This window comes from Falco rusticolus, chromosome 8 (assembly GCF_015220075.1).
Source record: "Falco rusticolus isolate bFalRus1 chromosome 8, bFalRus1.pri, whole genome shotgun sequence".
NCBI classification, from domain to species: Eukaryota; Metazoa; Chordata; class Aves; order Falconiformes; family Falconidae; genus Falco; species Falco rusticolus.
This window is the reverse complement of record NC_051194.1, coordinates 28,804,942-28,829,860: the sequence shown is the minus strand read 5'-3', so window position 1 is coordinate 28,829,860 and position 24,919 is coordinate 28,804,942. Positions and strand designations below refer to the sequence as shown.

Here is a 24,919-nt window from a genome sequence, read left to right as displayed (position 1 = left end):
ATGGCACTGTCTTTGTGCTGTTGTCCCCAAGGATCCTTAAAAAAAAAAAATACAGAAATAAATAGTATAGGAGTGCCTAAAATAGCCAAATCAGGGTGGACAAAAGATGACTTTTAGTAACATCGATCCTTACCTTTGAACCGTATTTCTTTCACATGCTTTTAAGTATCTTTAGAATGGCAGTGTGATTATATAGTGTCTTGTTATGGCCATGGATGTGCATGTAACAGCCGCAGGCGGTTGGTATGTGTATGATTTACAAGCGTCTCTTGTACTGTCCATCACTCTTCTATACAGGTGTGTGATCCGAATGTTATGCAAACCCGAACTCGACAAGTGCTAAGGTCTTCTGTCAATGCAAAGCCCTGCCCTGAAGATTCACAAGTGAAGCCATGTATTCTTAACCAAAATTGCTTCCACTATCAGTACAATCTCACAGGTAAGTATAACTTTCCAGTATACTCTTAGAATCAAGTGACAGCAATTACAATACACATTAAATTGACGTTCTGCTTTTCCAAGTATCTCTGTATAAAAGATTCAGCTCCTTAAAGGCTTTCTGCAGTTGTATTTTAAGTTATGTTTGCTTGTGGTGATGGTTAAAGCCTTGACATTAAAAGATGTTACATGTAGTCATCACTGATTTCAAGAGTTAATTACATTCTTGAGTTTTTACAGGTTAGTGGACAAATGCACAATTTTTGTATTTAAGTTGTCATTGCAGGTACACTGGAAACAAAACAGGTTAAGTGGGATCTCCTCCTTTTGGTGGGTTATCAAGAGAATTAATTACAAAAAATCCAGTTAAAAGAATGTCATCCGCGTGATTCTGGTGAAGCAAATAATATGAAGAAAAGTTGGATTTGAAGCAATATGGGTTGTGTGGGTGGGTGTAGGATATTCAGAGCAAAATGCATTATTTAGGACCTTAGAAGCAATTAGATCTGCTGCAAACAAACTAACAAAAAAAAAAAAAAGGGGGGGGGGGGGAGGGAAAATTCCTTTCGTTTTGACCAGCTCACATAAACGAGAAAAACTGAGAGAGATCTAAGAGGAGTTTGGGGGCTGGTGGAAAGGGAGAACACAGCAGGATAAAATATCTGAATATAAACTCAGCCTGTTTGAAATAAAAGCCGCAGAAACACACAGGCAGCGAGATGATGCCTTTTTTATCATCACATTTCAGAAATACAGAACATTTACATGTTGATGTTTATCAGAGGTGGAAGACACAAAGTTAATAGGTTTTCCTCTTGTATGCTTCCTATTTGTTGGTGGTATATGGAAATTGTAGTTGTGTTATGCTTTTTGTTTGTTTTAAATGGTGTTTTAAGGCTTATTTCAGTTTAGTTGTATTCTGGCCATCATAATTTCAGACAAGTAATATGAATTTTCTTCTACTAGAAGCACTGTTTTTATTTCATGAGTATAAGGGCTTAGTTTTAAATAATGGAAAGCTTTGCCTTGAGACAAGGAATAGGTGAAACCAGAGTTACGCTTCAGAAACTTCCCCAGCGACTTTATCAAAGTGAAGTTTTACTTCAGACAATACAGTCTTGTAACTGTGCCGACTGGGTTGAACTGATACACTTTATCAGCGTCTAACAGTTTTCTGTGCACTCTGATGTACCAGTTGCGTTGAGGGGATATCTGAGAGCAGAGTGAGTGCTTCCTCCTCTGAGAGGCTCACTGAGGTTTAAGAACTTTATTTTGTATGTGTTCTTGTGTGTGGGATGCCCTGACACGGGGCAGCTCTGCCTTAGGCGAAGGTAGCCTGCACGTTGAGTAAAAAGCTGTGAAAACCGAATGACGGTGCTGACCTGCAGCACAGCATCTTTTGCTTTGTGTCCGCAGGCTGGAGCGGGTGCCAGCTGGGTGCCAATGCCACCTGCGGGCATGGGGAGCGTCGCCGCCTCCTGAGCTGCCAGCGCAGCGACGGGGCCACCGTCAGCATGCAGCTCTGCCGGAGGGTGAGAACGGTACACACGCGTGCATGGGGCAGGGGAACACCCGGAGTGCTTTGTTTTGTTTCCAGAAAGCTGGTGCCTTCTGGTCCACAGCAGGACATGGTCCATAAATAGGGGAGAAGTTGTGTTTGGCACTGGGAGTGCAGCAGTTGAGTGCTTTGGGGAATGAAGCATCCCCGGGGGGGTTAGTGGGTGGTGTCACTCCTCGACTCAAATGTGTGGAGCACAGCTGCCAGCCCCGCACCATCCCGGTGGCTCCAACAAAGCTGGTGCCCAGGGAGATTGCCCTGCTAGAAGACTGGGATTGTCCTTTCAGAGCAAGACGCAAACGCTGAGGGACTTGACGTGAAATGCTTCAACACTGAAACCACTTTCACCAATTGCACCCTTGGCAGAACTCCCCGTGAGCAGTGATGCCGGTGTCACACCGCAGCCGCTGCCACTTATCGTTTGCCTGGCTTGGCAGGAGGCGGCCGGGGGCCTGGGGAGACTGACACCTCCGTTTCCTTGTCATCTCACAGCTTCACCTGGAGAAGCCCGTGCAGATGAGCAGCCGGTGTGTGGTGGGGTGTGCGGTGGACTGCCAGCTCTCAGCGTGGTCAGCCTGGTCGCAGTGCTCCCACACGTGCGGCGCTGGTGGTGAGTGCCCCCTTGCCTCCTTCCCCCCCACCCCTCAGCAAGGTGGCACAGGCAGGACCCCCAGCCCCTGGCAGGCTCACACAACCCTCGAGCAGGGGTACGGCGCGCGGGGACCTTCCCCAGCCTCACCGAACCCTTCAGATGTGATTTGGGATGCCCTCAAGGTCCTGAGGTTTTTTGTTTTGTTTTGTTGGGTTTTTTGAACAAAGCAGGCTATTTTCAAAGTATTCTGAAGTGAAAATGCAACTTAGGAAACAAGTAGACAGATGCCTGGGGGATCATTTTATTAATTCAAACTCTCAGAATTCAGTCATAGGAAACATTAACCCCTGGGACAGGGGGAGTACATAGAGCTAGCAAAGAGCGGGGGAGAGCGACGGGATTCTTAAGGAACAGGTACATAAATACAAATCTTCTGCTGAAGTTACTTTTAGTAACATAATTACATCCCGTTGAAGAAAAACCACTAAACTATTTTTCATCGTTTAGTAAGTGCCTCTGTCTCCATCTTGTATCTGCAGGTCTCTGAATGTATCACTCCAGTAACTCCAGCAAGTTTTTCCATAGCCAGTAGTGCTCACCAGCATGCAGAAAGTGAAAGGATTAGGACCTTTTTTTAACTTTATATGATTAAAACCCCCTTTGAGTATTGACATGAGGAAATGTGTTGAAGGTTGTATTCAAAATAAGCTTCCCAGGCTTCTGACGTGCATTAGATGTACAGCTAATGGTCTTTAAGATTCAAGAGCCATAATGTATATTTGAATCAAATTCACTTAAGGTCAAAAAGAAAAAAGCTCTTAACTTCCATAAAGTGATTTCTTCAGATGGATTTTAGAGATCAAAGAATGTTACAGAAAAAGCTTAATATTTGGATTAGTGATGTTCTTTCTTTGCCGAGCTTTTAGCCCTTTTGTAAAGTAGTGCTTTCTTAACAGAAATGAATAATTCATGGCCAGTGTTTTAACAACACACTAGGAATACTATTAATTCCAAATTTTATTTTCTCTTCAAAACCCAGTTTGAAGCATTAATGCTCATGTTGCTGAATAGACTTACATTATTTTGGGGGGAGTTCAATTACTTACTAAAATAAACAGAGTTATGGTGCAAAAACAGGTGGTAACTTCTTTATGCCTTTTAGCATGCTTAAGATGCAGCTCACCTTAGATAATGCCTGAAGGTTTTTCCACCCTGAGCTCTTACATTGCTTAGTTTGCGAAGGGGTGTGCTGGATAAAGGTATGCCTTGTATTCTGCCCCTGATCCTGACATGCTTGTGCAAATCCTAAAGACTGGTTGAAGAGCTGATGGTTGCCAGTGCATGTAAGGAGCAAACAGTTACTTCAGTGCCCTAAATCGAAGCCGGGCTTCTGCAGAGGAAAACTGGAAACATCTGTGCACTGCTGAAGCAGACCTTCGCGTGAGTGTCCTGGCTGTAGGTGCCAAACCTCATTAAGGCTGCTTGAACCACACGGTCCAGCTGAAGCTCAGCTCAGTCTATGGGTCATCTTCTGGTCCTTAGAGACCATAACTGTGATATACTGCTGGCTGGAGAGCTGGCTCATACTGTTCAGGCTGTTGTCGTGTACAATCTAAAAGTTGGAGATACCGTTTTGTGAACCTACAGCAGCTAAGCAGCTGGGAAATCTGACTTAACAATTATATCATCAAGAAGTCAAGTTTTGCTCAGCCCTTCTCTATCGTTTGAATAGTTTTGCAGGAACCCAAGACTCTTCTGAATCTCATCCCAAAGCATGAACATCAATGAAACAGAAGTACTTTGCATCCAGGTTATTCCAAGTGCGTGGTTTATTTTGCTGCAGCACCAGTCCTGATCTGGGTTTTGCTGCAGAAGCCGTCAAGTGTGGAGCTACTCTGATATCAAACGTCTGTGATGGAGGGACCTTGGCACCTGTCCTGTGGCTGTGGCCTTTGTGTGGTTCCAACAACAGAAATACCATCATTTCAGGATCTTCACCCAGTGCCAGTTGATTATAAATACTACTTGATGATGGTATTAACAGAGAAGACGTTAATTATGTACTCATCTACAGGTGGTACTTCACAGATGAATCGAGTGAGGGTTTCCTACCTGAAGGTTCATAGGCTGCAGTACCTTTGAAATCATCATGAGTTTCTCAGAGGCGTTTGTGAGACTAGGATGAAGTGTCCAATTAGAGAGGGAAAACCAAAGGATGACAATAAACGAGCTGTGGGAATTGGCTGTAGTAAACACTGATTCAGCTTCCCTTTGCCAAATAAGTAATTGTGCACTGTTTGATAAAGCTAAAACGTGGGCCTTAAATGCACAGTTCTCAGAAATAATTCACAGCAGACCAGTTGTACGCGCCGTTACTGGCTCCCCTCACAATAATATTCTGCTTTTCTGACTTTTCTAGGAGAGCGTGAGAAGGGCCTGCTGAAGTACCATAAATGATTCCAAACATTATTTAAATATCATTCCGATCAAATTTTAATATTGCCGGATTTATGTTTTCATGTGTTTCTTAACTTGAGCATTGTTGCTAACATTTTTATTCTGTCCAACTCTTCCAATAGTGGTTTGCTGTGATATATTTTAATGGATGGTACCTTTCTCTTGCTCAGCTTTTATTTTATGGAACAATGCATTTAAACATGAAGCGGCACTGCTGTATATGTGGCACTGACAGCTAATACGGTACTGGTACAGAGCAGCCAAAGGCGAATATATTGATTTTTATAAATGATGATGAGTAAAGTAGATCTCTCTTTCCTGCCTGCACTGAGCCTACGGAGATGTGTAACTGATATTTGCCTGTTGCAGCTGTAGTTCTGGGCAGCATCTGTTCAGGATGCTGGTTAGGGCTTTAGGCTGACGGTGGGTTATATATTAGGGTTCCTCATATCAGTTGCTGTACTGCTATGAAAAGATGTATAGTACTGCGTTAATGGATGGTGCTCCCACGGCCTGAATCAGAGTTACTGGGAAGGTGTTTGGTAAGGATAATCCCCAGCAAATTGTATTTCCTTTGTTAAGGCAAATAAATACATGAGGATGCTGAATTTTTCTGCGTAAACGTTTTCCAATCCCATATGATTTCTCCCAGGTTGTCTTAACAGGAATGCTAAATAGTATAAACCCACCTAAACCCATGCTTTTCCACTTGTAAAGCTGACTTCATCTGATAAATTATGGGATTTACCGGAATTACCTAGGGCTGAATGCACTGCCATGCCTTGCACAGTCCTCAGAGCCCGGGAGTGACCGTAGCAGGTTGCAGAGATGTGCACCCCAACACCAGACTGACCTGTGGGATGGAAAGGATGGGGACAGGGATGTGCACGACTGAAAAATGTGGTGGTTACATTTTCCATTGCTTCAGTGCCAATTTGGGAAAATATTTTTGGTTTTGCCTTCTGAAGAAGAAACTTTCGTGACTTTTTCTCGCTTGCTACTCAAACTTGGCAAGGTCCAGTCTCGTGGTGCTGGAGACGTTGCTGGAAGAGAGGCCACCAGAACCTCTCCCTGAGCTGTGGATGCCCCAGTGCCTGCTGAAGGGACTGGCAGTGGGAAGGAGGGGAAAAGCCTCATTTATCACCAGTCCCGTTTGCTTGTGACTTGACCTAAGCTGACCTTCAGAGCTTTATTTAAGTAACTTGAGCCATGCTCTCGTCTTGTGGTTGCCTGATAGGGCTGTTTTCTACGCTCTGCTCATGCTCATCAAACAGATAACGACGTGTCAGTGATTTTGACTGGGATGAACTCTAGCAGGAATTTTAATCATCTTGGTTTCAGCCGCAACACATCACTTTGTGGGGATAAAATGCAAGGAATGGCAATGGATTTTTTGGGGTAAAAAATCTTATTCTTCTGATTTGAAAATATGTTCCTATGTTTATGAGAAGAAATTTTAGCTGGTGATGCAAAACAGAATTTTAAGTGACCAGCATTAACAAGACTAGCCTCTTTTTTCCCCCATTTCTAAACTAAAGACAAATTTGAGGTTATGGAGAAATACTTATTTTCAATTTTCATCACACGTTCTCTCTTAACCTTTGTATCATTTAACACTGCAGAGCAAAGGAATCAGAGATGTGGCCAAATCATTGGGAAATTCACTGGGAAATTAAAGAAATAGCTAGGATTGCTTTGACCCTTCCAGAGTTTGTATTGAAAGCAAATTAATTTCAGACATGGTGAGATTCTGTTCTCTATAGGCAGCAAAGGATAAGGTATTTAAAAAGTAAAAACAGGGAGGTTTTCTGCTACTTGGATGGTAACTGAGCACCTAGATAATGTTGTGGAGTGAGAAAAAGAAATCAGATCTTGCCAAAACTCACGACAGTGCTTGGGCAAAGAAAGATATCAGTGGAATTTCTTTCTTTCTTGACTTATTCACAATATACAAAGAAAGCGAAAGGCTAAATGAGTCAAGCACCAGCTGACCGTTGTGAACGTAGTGAGTTTAAATGGATTGGATAGCCAGCTGTAGGAAAATAAAATGTAAATAATTACAGAGCGGTTTTTAATTCCTCTTAAAAGGATAATCGTGTTTTCTATTCAATGATCTTCCCATTTATATTTTGCTAGAAAGATGTTAAACAGTGTGTATGAAAGGAAATTATTTCATTAATTAATATAGCTTGATGAATGCTTCAGGCTTGCAAGTCCTTCCTAATGAAATCAGATTTTTTAACCTTAGGAGACCTCCTTTTCCGGGCTGGGAGCCCGTGTCTGGCGGGGCTGCAGAGCTCCCTGGTGCGGGTGAGCCGCCTGCCCCAGGGCATCCCGAAAACCCCATGGCCGCGGGCTTCCCGCGGTTTCCCAAAGAGCCTTTTCCATTGCTTGCCAGTCCTCAGCATTCAGAATTAAGAAGAAACCGGCAAATCTGGTCCAGTGCCGGAGAGACAGGAACAGCGAATTTTGGTCTATTGGGCAGGGGGGTGCTGCGTGAGGTTTGCCAGCGGCAGGCTGCGGGGGTTTGCTTCCCTTGCTCTGACCCCCAGTGAACCGCAGGAGTTTTTTACCTTTCCTCTCAGCTGGTAGGATTTTTTTCCACCTCCTAATGTATCTGATCCCATGATGGCTGAATGCACAGTCCTGTGGATAAGAGCTTTTATCATCATTTCTGTTACAAACTCCCTGGGTCCAGGTTATTAGAATTGGTAAAGAAAGAAGTCTTAAAATTGGTTTAAATGGGCTTAAAAATGGAATTCAATGGGTCAGAGCAAGGGAACAGCATTGTAAAGGGAAGAGAGCTTGCTAAGGTATCTGTCAGTAGCTTTTTCAGGTGTGTCTGCTTTTAATTTTTATTTGCTAAAATGTTTTTGGAAACGCTGCTCCGTAGACAGTTGCGATGACTGTTATTAGAGATGTACCTCAAACCCAGCTGCAGTATCGTTAATTAAAAAGCATGTGTATAAATAGCTGGGAGAAGGATCTGGCTGGATATCGCAGCCTCCCCACTTTGTGGGGGTGTTCGCTCCCCCCCGGGCTACCCTCTGCTCACGACTGCAGCTAGCTGACTGCGATCCAAATGGGAGAGCTCCGCCACAACGTGTTATCTCTTTCCTTTTCAGTGAGTTGGCAATTACTGCTTGCCTTGTCTTTTTGCATGTCTGTGCCCTTATTGCCCAGAACTTTTATTTTTTTTTACTTGCCTCTCAAATCCACGCCTATTGAAAGTCAAGGCAGAAACTGTATCCCTGGCACAATCTTCTGCGTCCCGTTGCATAAAGGCTTCCCCCCCCCCCCCCCCCTTTTCTTTTTAATTGGAGCTGGGATTCTAATTGAAACATTTTGAGTGAAAACATTCCTGGACATAAATGGACAGCAAAGGAGACGGAAATGGAATTGCAGTAACTAATGAATATATTCACTTTTACTATTTCAAAAGTAGTAACATAATTGCTTTTTCCATTCAGTTGCTGAAGAAGTTTGCACCAATAATAAATAGGATTTTAATGGAAATGGCAGAAGTGGTTATGGACGGTAATAGCCACTACAGTGTTTGCAGTTTTCAAATTAGATGCACATAATTGCTCATAAAAAGAAAATTTCATTTGTTAAAAATCTCTGGAAACATATTGAACGTGTAATGTTCGAAATTATGCTGCCATAGGAATTATTTTTGTGTCATATTTAATAATCAGGATTTAGTCAAGTATTTAAATATGTTGCATAAACAAATAAGATATTTGGAAAACACACAAAACTGTGTTCAAAAAATGTTTGAAAATACCAGGGACTTGCATCACTTAGACTTAGCAATTGCATCCATATTATCCAAATAGTCTTCCCAATTAATTGCTTTTTAAACAGATTTTAGTGCTGGAAAATGAACTAGGAATACTGATAAATGACAAAATCTGCCTTTCTTTCTTCCTTCTGGTCTCCTTCACCATGTCCTGTCTTCTCCCCTCGCCTAGGCCAGATGGTGCGTGGGCGCTCGGTGGTCCTGCGGGCAGCGGGCGAGGGCAGACCCTGCCCAGAGCAGCTCACCCAGCACAGGAGCTGCCCAGTGAAGCCCTGCTACAGCTGGCTGCTGGGCCCGTGGTCTCCCTGCAGAGTCCAGGTACGGCTTTCTCCAGCGCTCCCCGAGGGCTTCTCACCTTCCGAGCGGCCAGGGTCGACAACAAAAATCGTCATTACGTGGCAGAATTGATGGAGGCCACCGTTGGTGGGTGGGAGTTGTCTTTGTGGCTATTGAAGGTGCTGGTAAGATCCGTAGGAAAGCAGGGGAAGTTCAGCAGCGGTAAACCTCTGTACCTCGTCTTCCAGCCATCAGCAGCGATTTATGGCAGTACGGGTTCAAGTACTGCAAGCTTATAGATATATTAAAGGAGATTTATGGAGTAAACGTGCTTGAGTGGGCATAGTCGTGGTGACCTATAATTAAATTATATAAAATAACTCTTTACAAGAAAATAGATACACTAGATTTCAAGAGAGCTTAGTCCTTTTTAGCTTTTTTCTTTCCTTTTTTCCCCCCGTTGTTTTTTTTTTTTTCAAGTACTGTGTAGCAGGTCTTTCCCCGCAAGGTCTCTGGTACGGCGGTGTGAATTGTTGTGTGAAGTGATGGTTTCTCTTTCTCCTTAGCCTGGCTATCTTTTCAGTGTTCTGGAAATGGCTGGGTGCAGTTGTGATGTGCTGTACCTACGCTCAGTACCTCTGCTCGACACTGGAGCCGTCATTTTTTCATTGCCAGTGACTTGCATCAGGCTTGAAGTGCCTTTTTTTCCCCCTCTGTTCTTTTCCCTCTCTCCTTATCTGTTAAATCGCATTTCCAGCATTAAAACGTATTAGTGGGTAACACAGTTTTAAGCAGAGTTGAGTCTTTCGCAGTGATGTTTCTGGGGCAGAGCGAAGTCCACTTGAGCTGCTTAAAGCCGGCTTTGCTGAGATGGTGGTGGGATGTCTGGTTCCAGGGGACAGGACCTGTGCACAGATCTGTGGCTGCTTCCCCACATTATACCCTGTAGGGGACTGAAGCCAGTAATGCACATAAAGACTTGTGTTTTCTGCTCTGCCCTCTACCACCCTGCGAATGCCTTGAGTACCTGCATGGTTTCTAGACGCGGTAGGTGACTGTGTAGTGAACACTGTGGGCGGCAGAATAGACACCCAGAATTTTCCCAGGTTTTCACAAATGAAATCTGGAGCATGATCGTTTTTGGGTAGTCCAAGTTCAGAGAAAGAGAAATGTTTTTATATATTGAACAACAGCTCATTGCAGCTAGGGATGTGAATATGGTCCTTGTATGTACTGCACTCATATTTATTTACGTATAACATAAATACAACAAAATGGTACCATCAGCTTATGCTTTCTCCAGCTAATGCAAGCAAATTCTGTTAAACAATAGGGAAGAGACCTTCAACCGTAGGAGCTAACATAGCTGATAATTATTAGGGAAGCTGAATTAAAGCTTTTGTATACTCCAGATAAATAGCACATCATGCAGATTAAAAGTGTGTGCATCCAGAACCCAGCTAAATTCCAGCTCCAAGCAAGCAATCACACCTTCCCTAACCCAGATATCATCCCACACTTTCAGTGAGATAGAGCCTGCTTCTCTCCTTAAATTACCATGATGTAGTTTCTCTACCCTTTGCTTTGTTTTGGAGAGGAGCCATTTTTATTCGTGTTCACTTCTCTTTAATGAGGTGCTTGGGAATTAAATGTAGTTCATAAATACAGGGTGATTTATTCCTGTGCTTTACTGGAAAAGAAGCTTAAGCTTACCTTCTAAAGAAAGCTTTCAGAAGTCCTGTTTTCAAGGATGCTTTGTGAGATAAGGTAAATGCATCCTATGGTAAGACCAAAATGCATACTATTAAAGTGTCTTCCTGTAATAATATAAACAGGACAATTAATTATAAGGCTAAATCATTTTACCTTGTATTATGAGATAACTGAGACTGCATTTCTTAATTGCAGAAGGGCTATTTTATGCTAAATAAACTTCACGTGAATAATGAGAGATTTCTGCATGTTTAGGAACAGCCTGCTAGGTGTTCTGTGTGGCTGAATTTCACAGTACAGAAATCAGTGCATTGCCATCCAGGTAACCACACACGTCACAGGCACACCTCTGGTGGGCATGGGGCATTTCTGGGGCGTTCGGAGGGGTGCAGAATTTGGGAAATGGTCAATACACCTAACCTTAAAGGGTTACATTACATTAATAATTTTCCTACTGGAGTTGATATACTCTGATTAGTGTAAAAAAAAAAAAATAGCAGTGGCTGACACTGTTCAGAATTTTTCCACAAAGTGAATATCAGTAGCCAGATGTTATCAGGAACTAGCTGCCTCAAAGGCTAAGAACCTTTCCTTTCTAATGTGTTTTAAAAGCACTCCCTTAAATGTGGTCACTCAGCGCTTCCTCATTAGAGAAGACTTTTACCTGATTAAATGCTCATCAACCTGTGAAAGCATTGCCCAGTCAACACTTTACCTAAAATAATTGTGAACACGCATGAACCCCAGCAAAAGCTGAAAAGAAAAAACTTTTCTAAAAGACATGTCTGGGCAAAGTATCTCATTAGGATTGGTATCTCCTGTTTTATCTGTGTTGTATGTGAGAGGTTTGTGCAGGTGTTGCCTTAGGTTAGCCTGTTGCTAAATTCAAAAAATACCTGGCTGTCAAAATGCAGTCTTGGTGTAAACCTGCTCCTTACTTTACCAGTGGTTGGTCAGGGCAAGGGGATTGAGAGGTGGAGGCTCCATGTGGGTGCTTGTGGAGGGGCCCATACCTCCAGGCTGTGTTTAGGGAACCCAGGGTGTGTTCTGCATCCTCCGGAGGGTCAGCGCAGAAATGTTTGCAGCCAAATGGAGGGAATCCCCTCTGGAAGCCAAATACCTACATATTTCCTACGAGGAGCTCATAACTGAAGAGGCAAATCCTGGTTCTAGGCAAGCCTCGGACGATCATATCTTCCAAGGAAGAGGCATTTATAATATGGATTTGATCCTCTGAGTCTTGAATATGTGATCGTTTCCTTGGCAGTTCTCCTCTGATTAGCAGCTATTCCCTGCATTCTCAGTGTGCCATCACTGCAGCAAACTTCCACTGATTCCCACACCTTTTAATTAGATCTTCAAATGTATAATTTTGGGGACATGAATAATTTTGAAGGTGATAAGGAAGTTATTGCGGTGCTCCTGCATTGCTTATGACCTTACCAGATATACGAAAAAACATCTCCTCCTGTAAATGACAGGATGACATTTTATCTTTTGTGTTCAGTTGATTGTAAAAACACATCACTGGTCTTGAAAGAAAGCAAGCAGATGGAAGCCACTGTTGAAAAGCGAACCTTTATCTTTGGGTTTGTTTGAGAGTTGTTTATTTTCTAAATTTTTTCCTATTTATTTTTTATTCTAAACACTGAAACATATAAATGTATTTCTGATATTGCATGATAGTAGAATGAAATATGTATTGTTTTCACCTATTGAAATCATGATATTCATATAATTATTTATATGTTGATACCTAAAGAATTACTAACAAATTTTTTGTAGAAGAATAAGCAGCTTTTGAAAAACTTATTTTGTCCTGTCCAGTCATTTAGTCATTCCTTGAGCCACTTTTTGCTGGGAATATACTGCACTTTGGTTAGTGCCCATTTCCCCTGAGAATTTTCTCCACATTGTCTTCTGTTTCCACCAGCCATTTCTAAGAGCTCTAACACAATTGACAGCTGCATGAGTTATTCACACACCATTAATCTCAGACCGCAATAGAGGTTTCAGCGGTGAAGGAGTAATTTGGAACAGTAAGTAACACACTGACTAATGTGAAACATGGTGTTAAAAACTTGGAATCTGGCTGCATATAGTAAATCTACACTAATACTTCTCTAAGATGCTTTTGATTAGCAACTGCTCTAAATCCAGCTACTTATGCTCTTATTTCCATTTCATTGTGGGTCTGCAATAGAAGGGATGGAGCGTATGAAAAAGCTACCAGATGTGTGCAGGAGAGCCAATCCTGAGATTCCTGCTAGGAAGCCCACTGCTGAATGGATGGACTCAGTAGGAGCCATTCTGTTCTGCAGATGAAGTCCATTATTTTAAAAGAATCCACTGCCAAGTGATCCAAAGGAGCACTTCCCTTGGTTATATAAAAACAATGTTTCATCCTCCTTCTTGAGATTCATTTGCTGAATTATGTAAAGTGCCGTTTCGGCAAGGCTTCGGGTGCATGTTCATAAAGCATCACGCAGGGTTAAGATGTACACCTCAAGCATCATTGCAGCTCTGTTTTTCAGATGTGAATGAAACAATTTCAGCCTCTAGAAATACTCTCAGTGCTTCAGCTCTTACAGCACCCTGAGCCCTTGATCATCGCTTTAGCCAAACAATATTGCTTTTTCTGATAAAAGAAGTCTTCTTCAGCAGGTAGCTTGGTGTATGACTAAGTGTTTCAGAACTGGGCTGACGAGTCAGTTGGAGCCTCCTCCACCTAAGTGCTCCTATTGGGCTGTACTGTCAAAGGTGAGTGGAAATGGCCATTCCATCATTATGGACAGGAGGCTCTGCTCTTAGCCTCTTTAGAGAAGCCAAAAATGTCTGTGCTGATGTAACTGGGCACTAATTAAGCATCAGTAAATTCACTAGCTCTAGTGAAAGGCTTGAAGATGGTATTCATTTTTTATGGTACCCACCTCTTCTCTTGCTTTGGTTATGACATATTCTGTGTGGCTCTGCCCCTGCCTCTGGTCATCTGTAGAGATGTGCAGAGAAGGACTCCATCTGTCTTCCTATAACTGGCAATACTATTGCAGTCCAAAGACCAAATTTGTATCCTTGGAGTCTTTTTACGTGGAATCAACTGCGTTTCTTCTGTCATCTGCTAACGTCAGTGATGTGTGTCTCTGCTCCCTTCTGTCATTTTGTAGGGTGGACAGTGTGGAGATGGACTGCAAGTCCGCAACCTCACATGTGTAGTGCACGATGCATCTGTTTCTGCTGCATCCAAACCCGTAGAAAATGCGTTATGTGGTGAGCTGCCTTTGAAAGAGAGTGTGCTGCAGTTACCGTGCTCTGTGCCTTGCCCAGGTAAAGTCTTTGGAAAGCCATAGTGCATTTCTGCCTGTGATAACTGTCTGAGATGGACATGCTTCCATAGCTCTGGGTCCTGTCAGCCATCGTAAAAATTTGTACCTCAGCAGATCAGGTAAATGCTCAGCCTGCTGTTTCTGGATACCCTGAAAAAGGCTTCTTTTGTTTTTTGAAAAAAATGAGATCCCCACAAAGCAGAAAATCAGAGTATTGCATACCACTGGGCGATACACTGGGGTACTTCACTATTAAAGCTGTTGTGTGCTTAGGTTGTCCTTATCCCTTTAAGGCTGATTCCTTTGCAAAACCCGTAATTTATTCTTTCAATACACAGGTGACTGCCACCTGACAGAGTGGTCAGAGTGGAGCTCCTGTGAGCTCACCTGCATCAATGGTAGGAGCTTCGAGACAACAGGGCGCCAGTCTCGATCCAGGGCGTTTATTGTCCAGTCCCCGGAGAACCAGGAGAGCTGCTCTGGACAAGCGATGGAAACACGGCCTTGCTCAGGTAGCATGGCTGCAGTGCTGCTTCTTCCCATTCAAGAGTTTATTCTGGTTTTGTTGCACGATGAAGGCTAACTGGTACTGATATTGCAGGAGGGAAGTGTTACGATTACCTGTGGAAAACCAGCCTTTGGCAGGACAACAGACGCACGGTGTGGTGTCAGCGCTCAGATGGAATAAATGTCACAGGTATGTCCACAAATTGCCATGCACGATTACGAATGAAAAGTTTCCATCCAGGTTTTTCTTCTTCTGCATCACTTGCTCAGAGAGAAGTCGGACATCCTTCCTAACACCGCCAGAATTTCAGTTCAGATCAGTGTGTAGGAAAGACAGACGGGAGCTCACCAGCCTTGCTGTTGGGTCAACATCATACATGTATGACATAAGAGCATTTGGGCGAGTTACCCCTACTGTTGGGCTGGTCACGGGAAGAAATGAGTGTACGTATACTAAAAGGGCTGCCTGGGCTGGCTTGCACAGCTGTTAGTGCAACCTTCCTGTAACTGTGGAGAACAGAAGAGAACATCACATGCGTGGTAGAGAGCCCAGCTTCTGTACCTCCTCTTCTTCTATTCAACACGCAGGAATCTCAAATCACTCAAACTGTGAGATTCCTGCTGTTGCCGTGACCTACAAATTCTGCCTGCGTGGGATGAAAAGGGAAATTCATGGTCAGCGCTTTGAAGCTCCGCAAGAGATTGGCAAAGGCGGTAGGGCTTGCATATCAGTCGGGTCGCTCTCAATATGCTCAGGGTGAATGAGGAAAGAGTGGAAATGAAAATGCAGATCTTCTCATCTAGTTCTATTTATAATGAGTAGTTAAGATAATAACAAAATTTTAATGTGGCAAAAGTTGCTGAATAGGTAAGAACTCATTAACATGTTTTTATTCCTATAGAAACACAGACTTCCCCAAGTGAGGACGGGCAAAGGTGTTACGTGGATTACATAGTCTTGTGTAGATAGGACATTAATGAGGACACAGATCATCTGCATAATTCCTGATTCTGTCCCCAACTTCCTATGTGGCCTGTGGCAAATTGCTTAAATCTGTATCTCTGTGTTCTCCATTAACAAGATGGGTATGATAATAATTCCCTGCCTTGTTAAGGCAAATTAATTAATGCAGTGCCTACAGATAGGATGCTAATGCACTCAATACACTAGTATTTAACTATATAAGAATAAGCAAGCAAGCACTTCGTACACCGTGGTGATCCAAGTCAAAAACATTTTAAAACATGCCCTTGAAGGCACTCAGGATTTATTTTCTTTTACAGGAGGGTGTGCTCTTCAGACGAAACCTGCAGAAGTTCGGCACTGCAGCCCAGCGTGCAGAAAACCCTTTTCCTACTGCACACAGGTAATGGCTTGCTGCAGAATATGTTTGAGAAATTAACGCTGCAAAATCTATTCAATTAGCTTCTGTATCTTAAACGCATTCCAGGAGCTAGAAAATAGTTTAGTGAGTCCCTGGTACCACCTCGAGGAAGATGTGGGAATCTCAGTCTGAAAGGAAACCGTAAACCCGCACAGATGAGTGATGCTGTGTTTATGTGGTGTTACGAGTTTGCTTGTGTTCTGTAGAGGGGGTTTTGAACTTCTTGGTTTAATTTTCATTGAATGCTATTTTACTGTCCTGTAGAAAATGAGCTGTTTAAAACTTGGGTAAGAGAGGAGATAAAAGAGTATGCTGTCTCCCGCTCTTCCACGGACACAGAAAGCCCCTGTGAGGTAGGGAAACTGTAGCAGTGTGATCCCACTGTCTCCATACTCCTTTCTAAAGAAAAACCTGGAAGTGACCTTTTTTGCTTGTATGTTGAGCATCTGCAACACTTGCTGAATCGGGGAGCCCCTTCCAGTTCCTTGCCTCTGAGCAAACATGAACCCAGAGGTTACAGATGTCCCTTCCTGCCATTCCGAGCTCCAGACTGACAGCTTCCCAAAATGCCTTACCGTACTGTGACGAAGCATAAAACCCAGAACCCTTAAAGTAGCCAGGGGCAGCTGGGGTTTAGCTATTTATATTTTGAAAACAGCCTCCAGGGCTTTCAGCTTCAGCTGCGGAATTACCATTGGAAACTAGCTCTTGTGCAATTCAGGGCTGCTGAGGGGGTGGTCAAGAGAGTGCTCAGAGCCTACAGGAATATAAAAATGGTGGGTAAGCATGAATTTATTAGCTATAAAAACTCTTGAGACTTCACCTTTTGTCCAAAAAAGCTCAAGATCCTGTCTGTCAATGAGTGGGGGATGTTGTGGCAACAAAACTGATGTCAGGAGTTCTTATCACAGAGATTGTAAATCAGTTGCCTGTTTGTAGGGTAACCCAGGGTATCAGACCCTCAGTCATTGTAATTACAAGATAATTAGCAAAGAAAAACAATCTAAAAAAGATGCTTTTAAAGTAGAAATTCAGAAAATGGAGTATATTTTTTAGCAAACCACAGACTTCTAAGAAACCTCTTGAAGAAAATGCTTAGACTGATCCAGTGGCTATTTGGCTGTAAGAAAGCAAGCTTGCTTTGAGGTCGCCCTTTGAAATACCAGAGTGGAAGTATGTGGGGGAAAGTTTGGGTCTGAAGTGGGATTCTTTCTTGTCATTTCTTCTAATGCCCAGCAGGTCAATGAGAAAATTGTTACTGACAAGAGGAATTTGGATCAAGCCACATGTGCCTGTGAAATGAAAATGTTTATATGTTGGGCTTTTCTGTAATTACTGACTTTTTATTCAGCCAATTCCCCAAATATATTTTGGCTTTTTGTACTGAAATGGGTTTGCAGGCACTGGTTTCTGGTTTGGTTGGTTTGGTGGTGGTGAAGTCGAACGTGCAGGGTATACCTTGCAGTTTGTTCATAATTTGCCTATGATTTGCACTGGTCTGCGAGAAGATGCTGTTTGGTTTAATACTGAATTCCCTTTTATCGCCTAGAGCGGAGTCTGCGGTTGCGAGCGAGGATATACAGAAATAATGAGATCAAATGGTTTCCTGGATTACTGCATGAAGGTACCAGGTTTAGAAGATAAGAAAGCTGATGTTAAGACCATTGCTGGAAAAAATAAACCTGTCAACTCAAAAATGCATGACATTTTCAAAGGATGGTCTATTCAACCTTTTAATCCAGGTGAAAAACTTAAATATGAATGGAATAAATTGTCTTTACAGCATTTCTGTAGAAGAAAGGTACAAGCTTTGTAGATTGTAACATCAGAGATTGTGTCTGGGAGCTGCAGAGCAGCCTCCCAGTTTCTAACTCACATGCCATCTTTCATTCCTTTGTGCCTATACAGAGTAATCACAATCTCTTATGTTGAGAGATAGCAAAGACAGAGTGAAGCAATAATATTTTGCAAAAGTATACTCATATGTGAATTGGGGGGATGCTTAGAACTGTTATCTGATAATGTTTCTAGAACTAATATGTTTGGACCAGGAAAGATATTGATCACTAGTGCTTCAGAAGATTCAGAGCAGAAAGTACTTAAGATTCCATTAAAGAAAACATTGGTTGTTTCTTGCCATATTTCAAAAGTATATTAAAAAAAAAAAGGGGGGGTAGAAAATGTAGCGTTTAAAGTGTTGAAGTTAAGACATTAAAAAATACCTGGCAAAAAGCAGGCAAGCTGCTGTGCCAAATCAGTGCATCCCAAGCGGACCTTTGACTTCCACACTTATAAAATGCTTCCCAGTTGGAACCATGTACTGGATGTGGCCAGACCGGTTCACAGGACTGGTGCTGTAGCTGTAATAGCTGATTACCGTTTTGGCTGTTATTTGCAGGATTAATTTATTCAAAGTAAATTTCTAAAATGCAAATAGGACTTCAGAATGTGAGGTGAAGGCGTATTCTAAAATACTGGCAATGCAGTCTTGCCCCTCTTCTATTACCTGACATTGCATTTGTTTCCTATGAGTTTGTAATGAACACAAGACTTCAGAAAACATGTAACAAAAGGTTCTGTTACGGGATTCAGGGAGCCATAATTCTGTCTGATATATGTGGTCACACTTTGAATGTTACATTTACATATTTGATTTGCATACAGTAGTTAACCTTTGCATTCATAGTCTCTGAGCTCATAGAGTTTGGTCCAAAGCCTTTTAAAGTTGGCTGTTTTTTGATCAAACCCGTCATCCAGAAGCCCACACAGTTCAGCAGCAGTTTGAGTCACAGGTTTGGGGTTAATTGCCTTTTTGTCAGCATCCATGCCCCTCTGTAGGCTGTCTTACTTAGGTGTCATCTTTTCAGCTGGTACCTTTACGGGGTTAGAAAAAGGGAGAGAGGTGCAGGTGGATGCTGCAATCCTCTTTTTAAATCAGCATTCAAGGCTGCAGCCCTGAAAGCTTTTGGTGGGCTTGACCTCAGCGCAGCATCTGTGAGCCAGTTCTCCCCCAGGGACTGCAAGACAGAAATAGGGACTAAGGAGCTTTTACTGAACATGGTGTTATTTAATTTTAGGGCAGACGTGTTATAGAAACAATAGATGGGAAAGGTATAAATGTGTTCTACGAGTGCTAAGTGTATCACCGACCCCGTGGCATCCTGCAGGTAACTCTTAGGTCTGTATGTGCCCCTCAGACCCCAGCTCAAGGCTGGTGCTCTTGAAATCACTGCCCTTTGTCTAACTTCTTGACAAAATATGTAATTACTCCCCTTAAACAGGCTGTCAGGCTTATTAGTCTGGGGGTTTGCAGTAATTACTGCTAGCTGAGCCAGTAAACTGCTGTTACCTACCAGTTAGGCTCTTGATAGCAGGTCTGTGGTGAATGCTCCCTGTATGGATGGCATTTACTGCCCTTCAGTACCATAGTCCTTGACATTTGTGTACGTCTAAGGACTTACATCTGTCAGTAAAAGTATACGTGCCTTTCTCCAATTAATTTGTTATTTCCCTTCCTGTTTACAGTTTGGAACACAAATTTTATTACGATTTAATGAGGCTGATGTTTTTGTTCTTCTAAATGCTCTGCAGGAGTGCACAGAGCTGATTTTGAATCAGGCTGTGTTTTTCCTTTCTTTACAACACTCTGGGAGGTCAGAGTTCAGGTACAGGAACTTTTTTCAAGTTGAGAGCAATTTAAATAGCAGTGTTTAAATTGTAGGATGACATGGTCCAATGCCTTTGTGTTGGGGGTGGAGAGCCCGGCTGCCTTCACAGAAGACACTGTGGGATGCCTTTTTGTGGCTGCGACAGTCCCTTTGCAGGACTGCTGAATGTTTCATGGGCATCTCCAGTTGAGAGGGTGACAAATTTCATACCCTGACTTCAGCAAAAAACAAAAAAAACCAAAAACAAAACAAACCAACCCAGACCTGACAAATGAAGTTTGTCTCACATGAGAGATAGGCTGTAAGTGTTTCAAGGAGAAGAGAAAATCTGAGAGGTACTCAGCCTTTCCACAAAGCCTGGAAGAAAAAAAGAGAAAGAATGGGATCTGATTAAGTATGTTTCCCTTTGAAAAAATTCATCATTCAAACGTAAAATGTAAAACAGGCTCGGTGATTGTCCGTGAAGTAACTCCCCGCTCGCATGACTGAGTTTGAAATGGCCTATGTCAAACCACGGCTGTGAGCACGGGCAGGTTCCTATTCCTGCCTCCGCTATGTATTAACAGCTCTATTGATGTGAATCAGCTCAGGCGACTGCTGCATGGGGAAAAATGCTATTGCTTCTCCCCACCGAGCAAGCTGTACAGCCAGAACGGAGTGAGAAATGGAAATGCTGCTCTTTTTAGAATTATTATTGTTACTATTGCAAAGCTTGTAATTAAGGACCTGTCCAAATAACGTGTTTTGGGATGTTGTGTCAGAAGGATATGTTTCAACACACTCAAGCTCACATGTACGTGGAGGGGTTCCTGCAGGGGTCCTCTGTCCTTGAAACCCCAACGGTCCTGTCAAGAGCCTTACTTTGTCTTAAAGCCCGCTGTGTCTTGGGCTCCTGTGGCCCAACTAGAAAGCTCTTGCACAACTTTATCCCTCTTACTATTACAAAGCGTATTCTTGTTTTTATTCTAAGCCGAACTTATGTCCGTTTGTTGCCCAAGTGTTTTTCAGCCCTAAGTAGCTTGCTCACTGGTGTTTACCCCAGTTGACCCCAGGTATTTACAGAGAACAATCCCATCCCTTCTCAGTCCGCTTTTCATAAGGCTGAACGTATCGGGTGTTACCTGCGCTTCTATCTGGGTCAGCTCAACATTGAGCTGCCTTTGCCAGAGCAGCCACGGGCGCTCTGGGGCAAATGCACTGCAATTATCTTGTGCCCTGCTCCTTTCCACAGGCAGGAGCCTGGCCAGGTTGTATTTCTTGTGCCGCACCGTAAGCCCGGGCTGCCTGTAACGAACTGCAGGAGCTCAGCCAGAGGAGAGGTTATGAAATAATGCTGCTTTGGAAAGCTGAGATGAGGAGTTCATTTTCAGTTATCGTTGAGAAAAATCTACACTCCTTACCAAAGTTATGATTTTTGTCTTTAAAATGATTGATTTTTGCAGGAATTTTTTTTTCTGTCAAAAATGTGGGGTTTATGGGTTATTCCCAGCCTGACCTTGCTGTGTTTCCCAGCAATGACGCCACTAATTTTGCTCGTGTGCTTTCTCTTTACTTAATCTTTGAAGAATTTGTGTGTTTTAGAATAAAGGTTTTTTATTCTCCCCTTTTCTCCCCCTGTCCTTTTTCCACATCTTCCAACAGATGGTAAACTGAAGATGTGGGTATACGGAGTATCAGCTGGCGGGTTCCTCATCATAGTTTTCCTGATTTTTACATCCTACCTGATGTGGTGAGTATGACCTGTATTTTGTCCTTCAATAAAATAAAAGCTAGTTTGCTTTTATTTAAACAATCCGAAATGTATCACAGTGTTCTGTGTTACAGAGATTTAATCCTCAAGGCTTTAGGAAAGGATGGAGCTTGGATTACCTAACTGCCTTCATTTGGCCTCAGAGTAGTTTTAAGCTCCAAATTGTAAATACTAACGGATGTAGTTGTGAAGAGGTATGGTGACCATGCAGGGAAAGGATTCTTTTTGGTTAGCAATAGGCCCTTATATTTATGCAGACTTCTGCTGGGATTAGAAAGGGCTTTTTATTGTATTCTTAAAAAAAAAAATAAAGCAAAACTGAAAAAAAAAGGTGAGGAGGCTGATTGGATCGAGGAGCTGGCTTCTGCTCAAGGAAGGACTAAATAGAATAGGGGCATTCATTTGGAAAATGATTTTTGACATGGGAATACAAAAGCGATCTATGAAATCATGAATGGAGTAGAAAAGGCTGCTAGGGAATTTTTGTTTCCCATAGTATAAGAAGTGGAAGGCATCTGATGAAATGATCGTTTAAAATAAACAAAAGATTTTATTTTTCACACGGTGCCAGGGACTGTGTGTGCCAGGAAGATAAATGGATTTGAAGATGGCATAACAGTTCACGGGAGATTGGGTCTCCTGGTGTTAATTGTGGTGTTCTGGATGTACGCTCCAGCTCAGGAATTCCCTAAATAGGTTTTTGCGATGAACATGTCAGGTGGAGATATGTCCCGTGGGTAAGGCTGCTGTTACCAGCCGCTGGTAGAGCACTGGGTGTACCGAAGCCCTGGTCTACACCAGTGTGGGCTTTACTGGTCAGGGAGACGTCTGCCCTCCAAAGCAACCGCTGCCCCAGGCTAGTGATGTGCTCTCTGCTTTGAAAATTTGGAAAGGTTCTGCCATCGATGCATCTCAGTGGATGCAAAGGGAGCAGTGGCCAATGTCCATGTGTCCTGCAAGGCCCAGAGCTATCCCTGAGGACCATGGAGCTGGCTTGGGCTTTACAAACGTTAACCGTGCAAGTTGCCCCAGCCCCTGTCAGATCAGGGCAGGCAACCAGAGCATCACAACTGTGGCCTGACAGCATCGATGCCCTTTTCATCTCAAATCAGTTTATTCTCTCTCACTCTCTTAGTCTTCCCCTCAGTCTCTCACTTCAGTTAGAAGCTTAAAAAACACCATTTGGACGCTGCTTAGGCAATGCAGTTATTTTCCCAGCCATGCAGCTACCGTTTCTCTGTGGCTTCACCGTGGAGCATACAGAGGACTTTTTGAATAACATTACGTAGTTTTCCATCACTCGAAGGCTGGTGAGGAAATGTATTTCTCAATAATAATTATTGTTACTTCAATACCATGCCAAAGAAAAAAATGAGAATATCCCACTCATAGACAGTTCACATTTCAATTTTTCTGCGAGGTGTTCCTTGTTTTGTCAGCTGTGAGAAGACAGGGGAGACAAATACACTTTATTTCCTCTCCAGAAGAAGAGCACAGCTGGCTGCCAGTTTTCGGCAGGCTGTATGTCTGCACCACATCACCATACACAAGCAGGTCGGTGTGGTTTTTCTGGGACGCAGTCACTTGTACTGCAGTGTCACCTAGTTGCAAAATGAAAGAGCTGGGGTGGGAAGTTGATTTTTCGTTGATATTTGAGTTTTGGTGAGGTTTCTGAGCTTATTACAGCTTATAATTTTGTCTCTTGAAATATTTTTCTTGCAGCAAAAAAACAAAGCAGCATCAAAGCACTCCTCCGCAGCAGAAGCCTCTAACCTTAGCCTATGACGGAGACATTGATATGTAACATAAAAAAGGAATCCAAATGTAGACATCGACTGCCTTAACTGCTTTCTTTTTTGGAACTCTCAGACTTCTCAGTTTTTTGAGGAATCTCCTGATGTGTAATATACCGGGCAGAACAGAACAGAAGTATTGCAAGCTTAAAATTTTGCCACCTCTCTATTAAAAAAAATGGAGTCAAAGACTTGTATCTTGTGAAACTTTTCTGAAGAGACCACAAAATGCATCTCTTCCTGTTGAGCAATGGGAATCAAAAAAACACCTAAGAGAATCTACAAACATCAAAAGGAATTAGTAAAAAAAAAAAAAAAAAGGCATGACAATCCTGAGGAAAATGTGACATTTACTGTAAATGACAAGTTTGACACAGCATCATTATGCACTATATTAGTGCAGCGTTCTTTATTCTTCACATATTTCAACAATGAGTTTTCTAGCGTTTACATTTCGTTCAAAGACTTTAAAACCGGATCATGTATTTTGAGAAACGCAAGGAAGAATGAGCTGAAGTGTCTGAAGTTACTAGGTTTTTTAAAGTTTCTTCCTTCTTATCCTGTTTTCTAGTCTGGAATATGATTTTGCTTCATTTCCACCTACAGGACAGAATAAGGATTGTTATGAAAAAGCATAGGTGGTTTCTTAACCAAGAATATTTTTTAAAGAGTTGAGTAGATAGATGTTTTGGTGAATGGCTATAGGATTTGATTGTTTAAAAAGTATTTTAAATTAAATTAAACCATGTAGATACATTATGGCCAGTTTAAATTGTTATTCAGTTTAATTAATACAAACTCCACTTTTGTATTTAAATTTTCTTATCTGAAATATTTATAAATTCTTTTTTTGAATTTAATTACCTGACCTCATTTAATATACATCAAACACAAAGGCAGTTTGTAGAAGGTCTTGCTTTTATAAATGTTTGGAAACCACTGAGAAGTTACATGTCGTAAACATCTGGGAACATTTGAAGAGGGTAAGTGTTTATAATAGTGTGTGTAACAAGTAAGAAAGTGCCATCTTGTGGTATTGACTTGTATTTATAAGCAAATAAAATGCTAAAGAGAGTGAGAAAATTGCTTCTGGTATGTTGAATTAAATGTGTGTAAACAGCATTCGTTATTAGCCTTCTACTGTGTCTGAGGTTGGACTTGGATTTCAAACAATTCTGGCATATTTTGTGCTGTAGCGATTAGTGGAAGAAATATTGTAGACAAGTACTGGGCGAGAGAATAATTGCAGATCTGGAGAATGTTTGGTCTTATTTTTAGCACAATGCTGCTGCTTATTCCAATAACGAGAGGGAAGAGAAGGATTGTTACCAGCCTGGCACCTATACGGTCCTTCTCAATCCACGGTTACGTCAGAGCAGATCATTGGAAGAGAAAGAAAGGTATAACTAGGGCAGAAGGCAATGCTGGTCTTGTTAACGTTGCTATTCACAGCTTTGTAAAGTGATTTGGATGTTACGGTTTCATTGAAAAAATGATGGAGTTGTAGATCGGTTTCCTTCCGTAGGTCAGGATCCCACCCAGCCAGCCGGTCTCCTGCAGCGTCGAATTGAGGTGATACTGTGTCATCATAGCAAGGTCAGGAATGAGCTTTCCTCTCCCTGCACTGAAAGAAAAGGCTGATGGAATTGTGAGGGGA

At 42.4% G+C, this 24,919-nt stretch overlaps 1 protein-coding gene across 1 annotated transcript in view; it reads left to right on the top strand.

The window, feature by feature from the left end:
* THSD7B (thrombospondin type 1 domain containing 7B) overlaps window positions 1–23,582 on the top strand; it is a 269,315-nt gene extending 245,733 nt beyond the window's left edge. The window contains exons 18-28 of the mRNA XM_037398576.1: window positions 298–439; window positions 1,855–1,970; window positions 2,489–2,606; window positions 9,020–9,165; window positions 14,001–14,160; window positions 14,498–14,671; window positions 14,761–14,856; window positions 15,951–16,033; window positions 17,601–17,793; window positions 21,361–21,448; window positions 23,192–23,582. Of these exons, the coding sequence (XP_037254473.1) occupies window positions 298–439; window positions 1,855–1,970; window positions 2,489–2,606; window positions 9,020–9,165; window positions 14,001–14,160; window positions 14,498–14,671; window positions 14,761–14,856; window positions 15,951–16,033; window positions 17,601–17,793; window positions 21,361–21,448; window positions 23,192–23,273 (1,398 nt within the window). The 3' untranslated portion in view covers window positions 23,274–23,582. The remainder of the gene's footprint in view (window positions 1–297; window positions 440–1,854; window positions 1,971–2,488; window positions 2,607–9,019; window positions 9,166–14,000; window positions 14,161–14,497; window positions 14,672–14,760; window positions 14,857–15,950; window positions 16,034–17,600; window positions 17,794–21,360; window positions 21,449–23,191) is intronic.
* The last annotated feature ends 1,337 nt before the right edge of the window (window positions 23,583–24,919 follow it).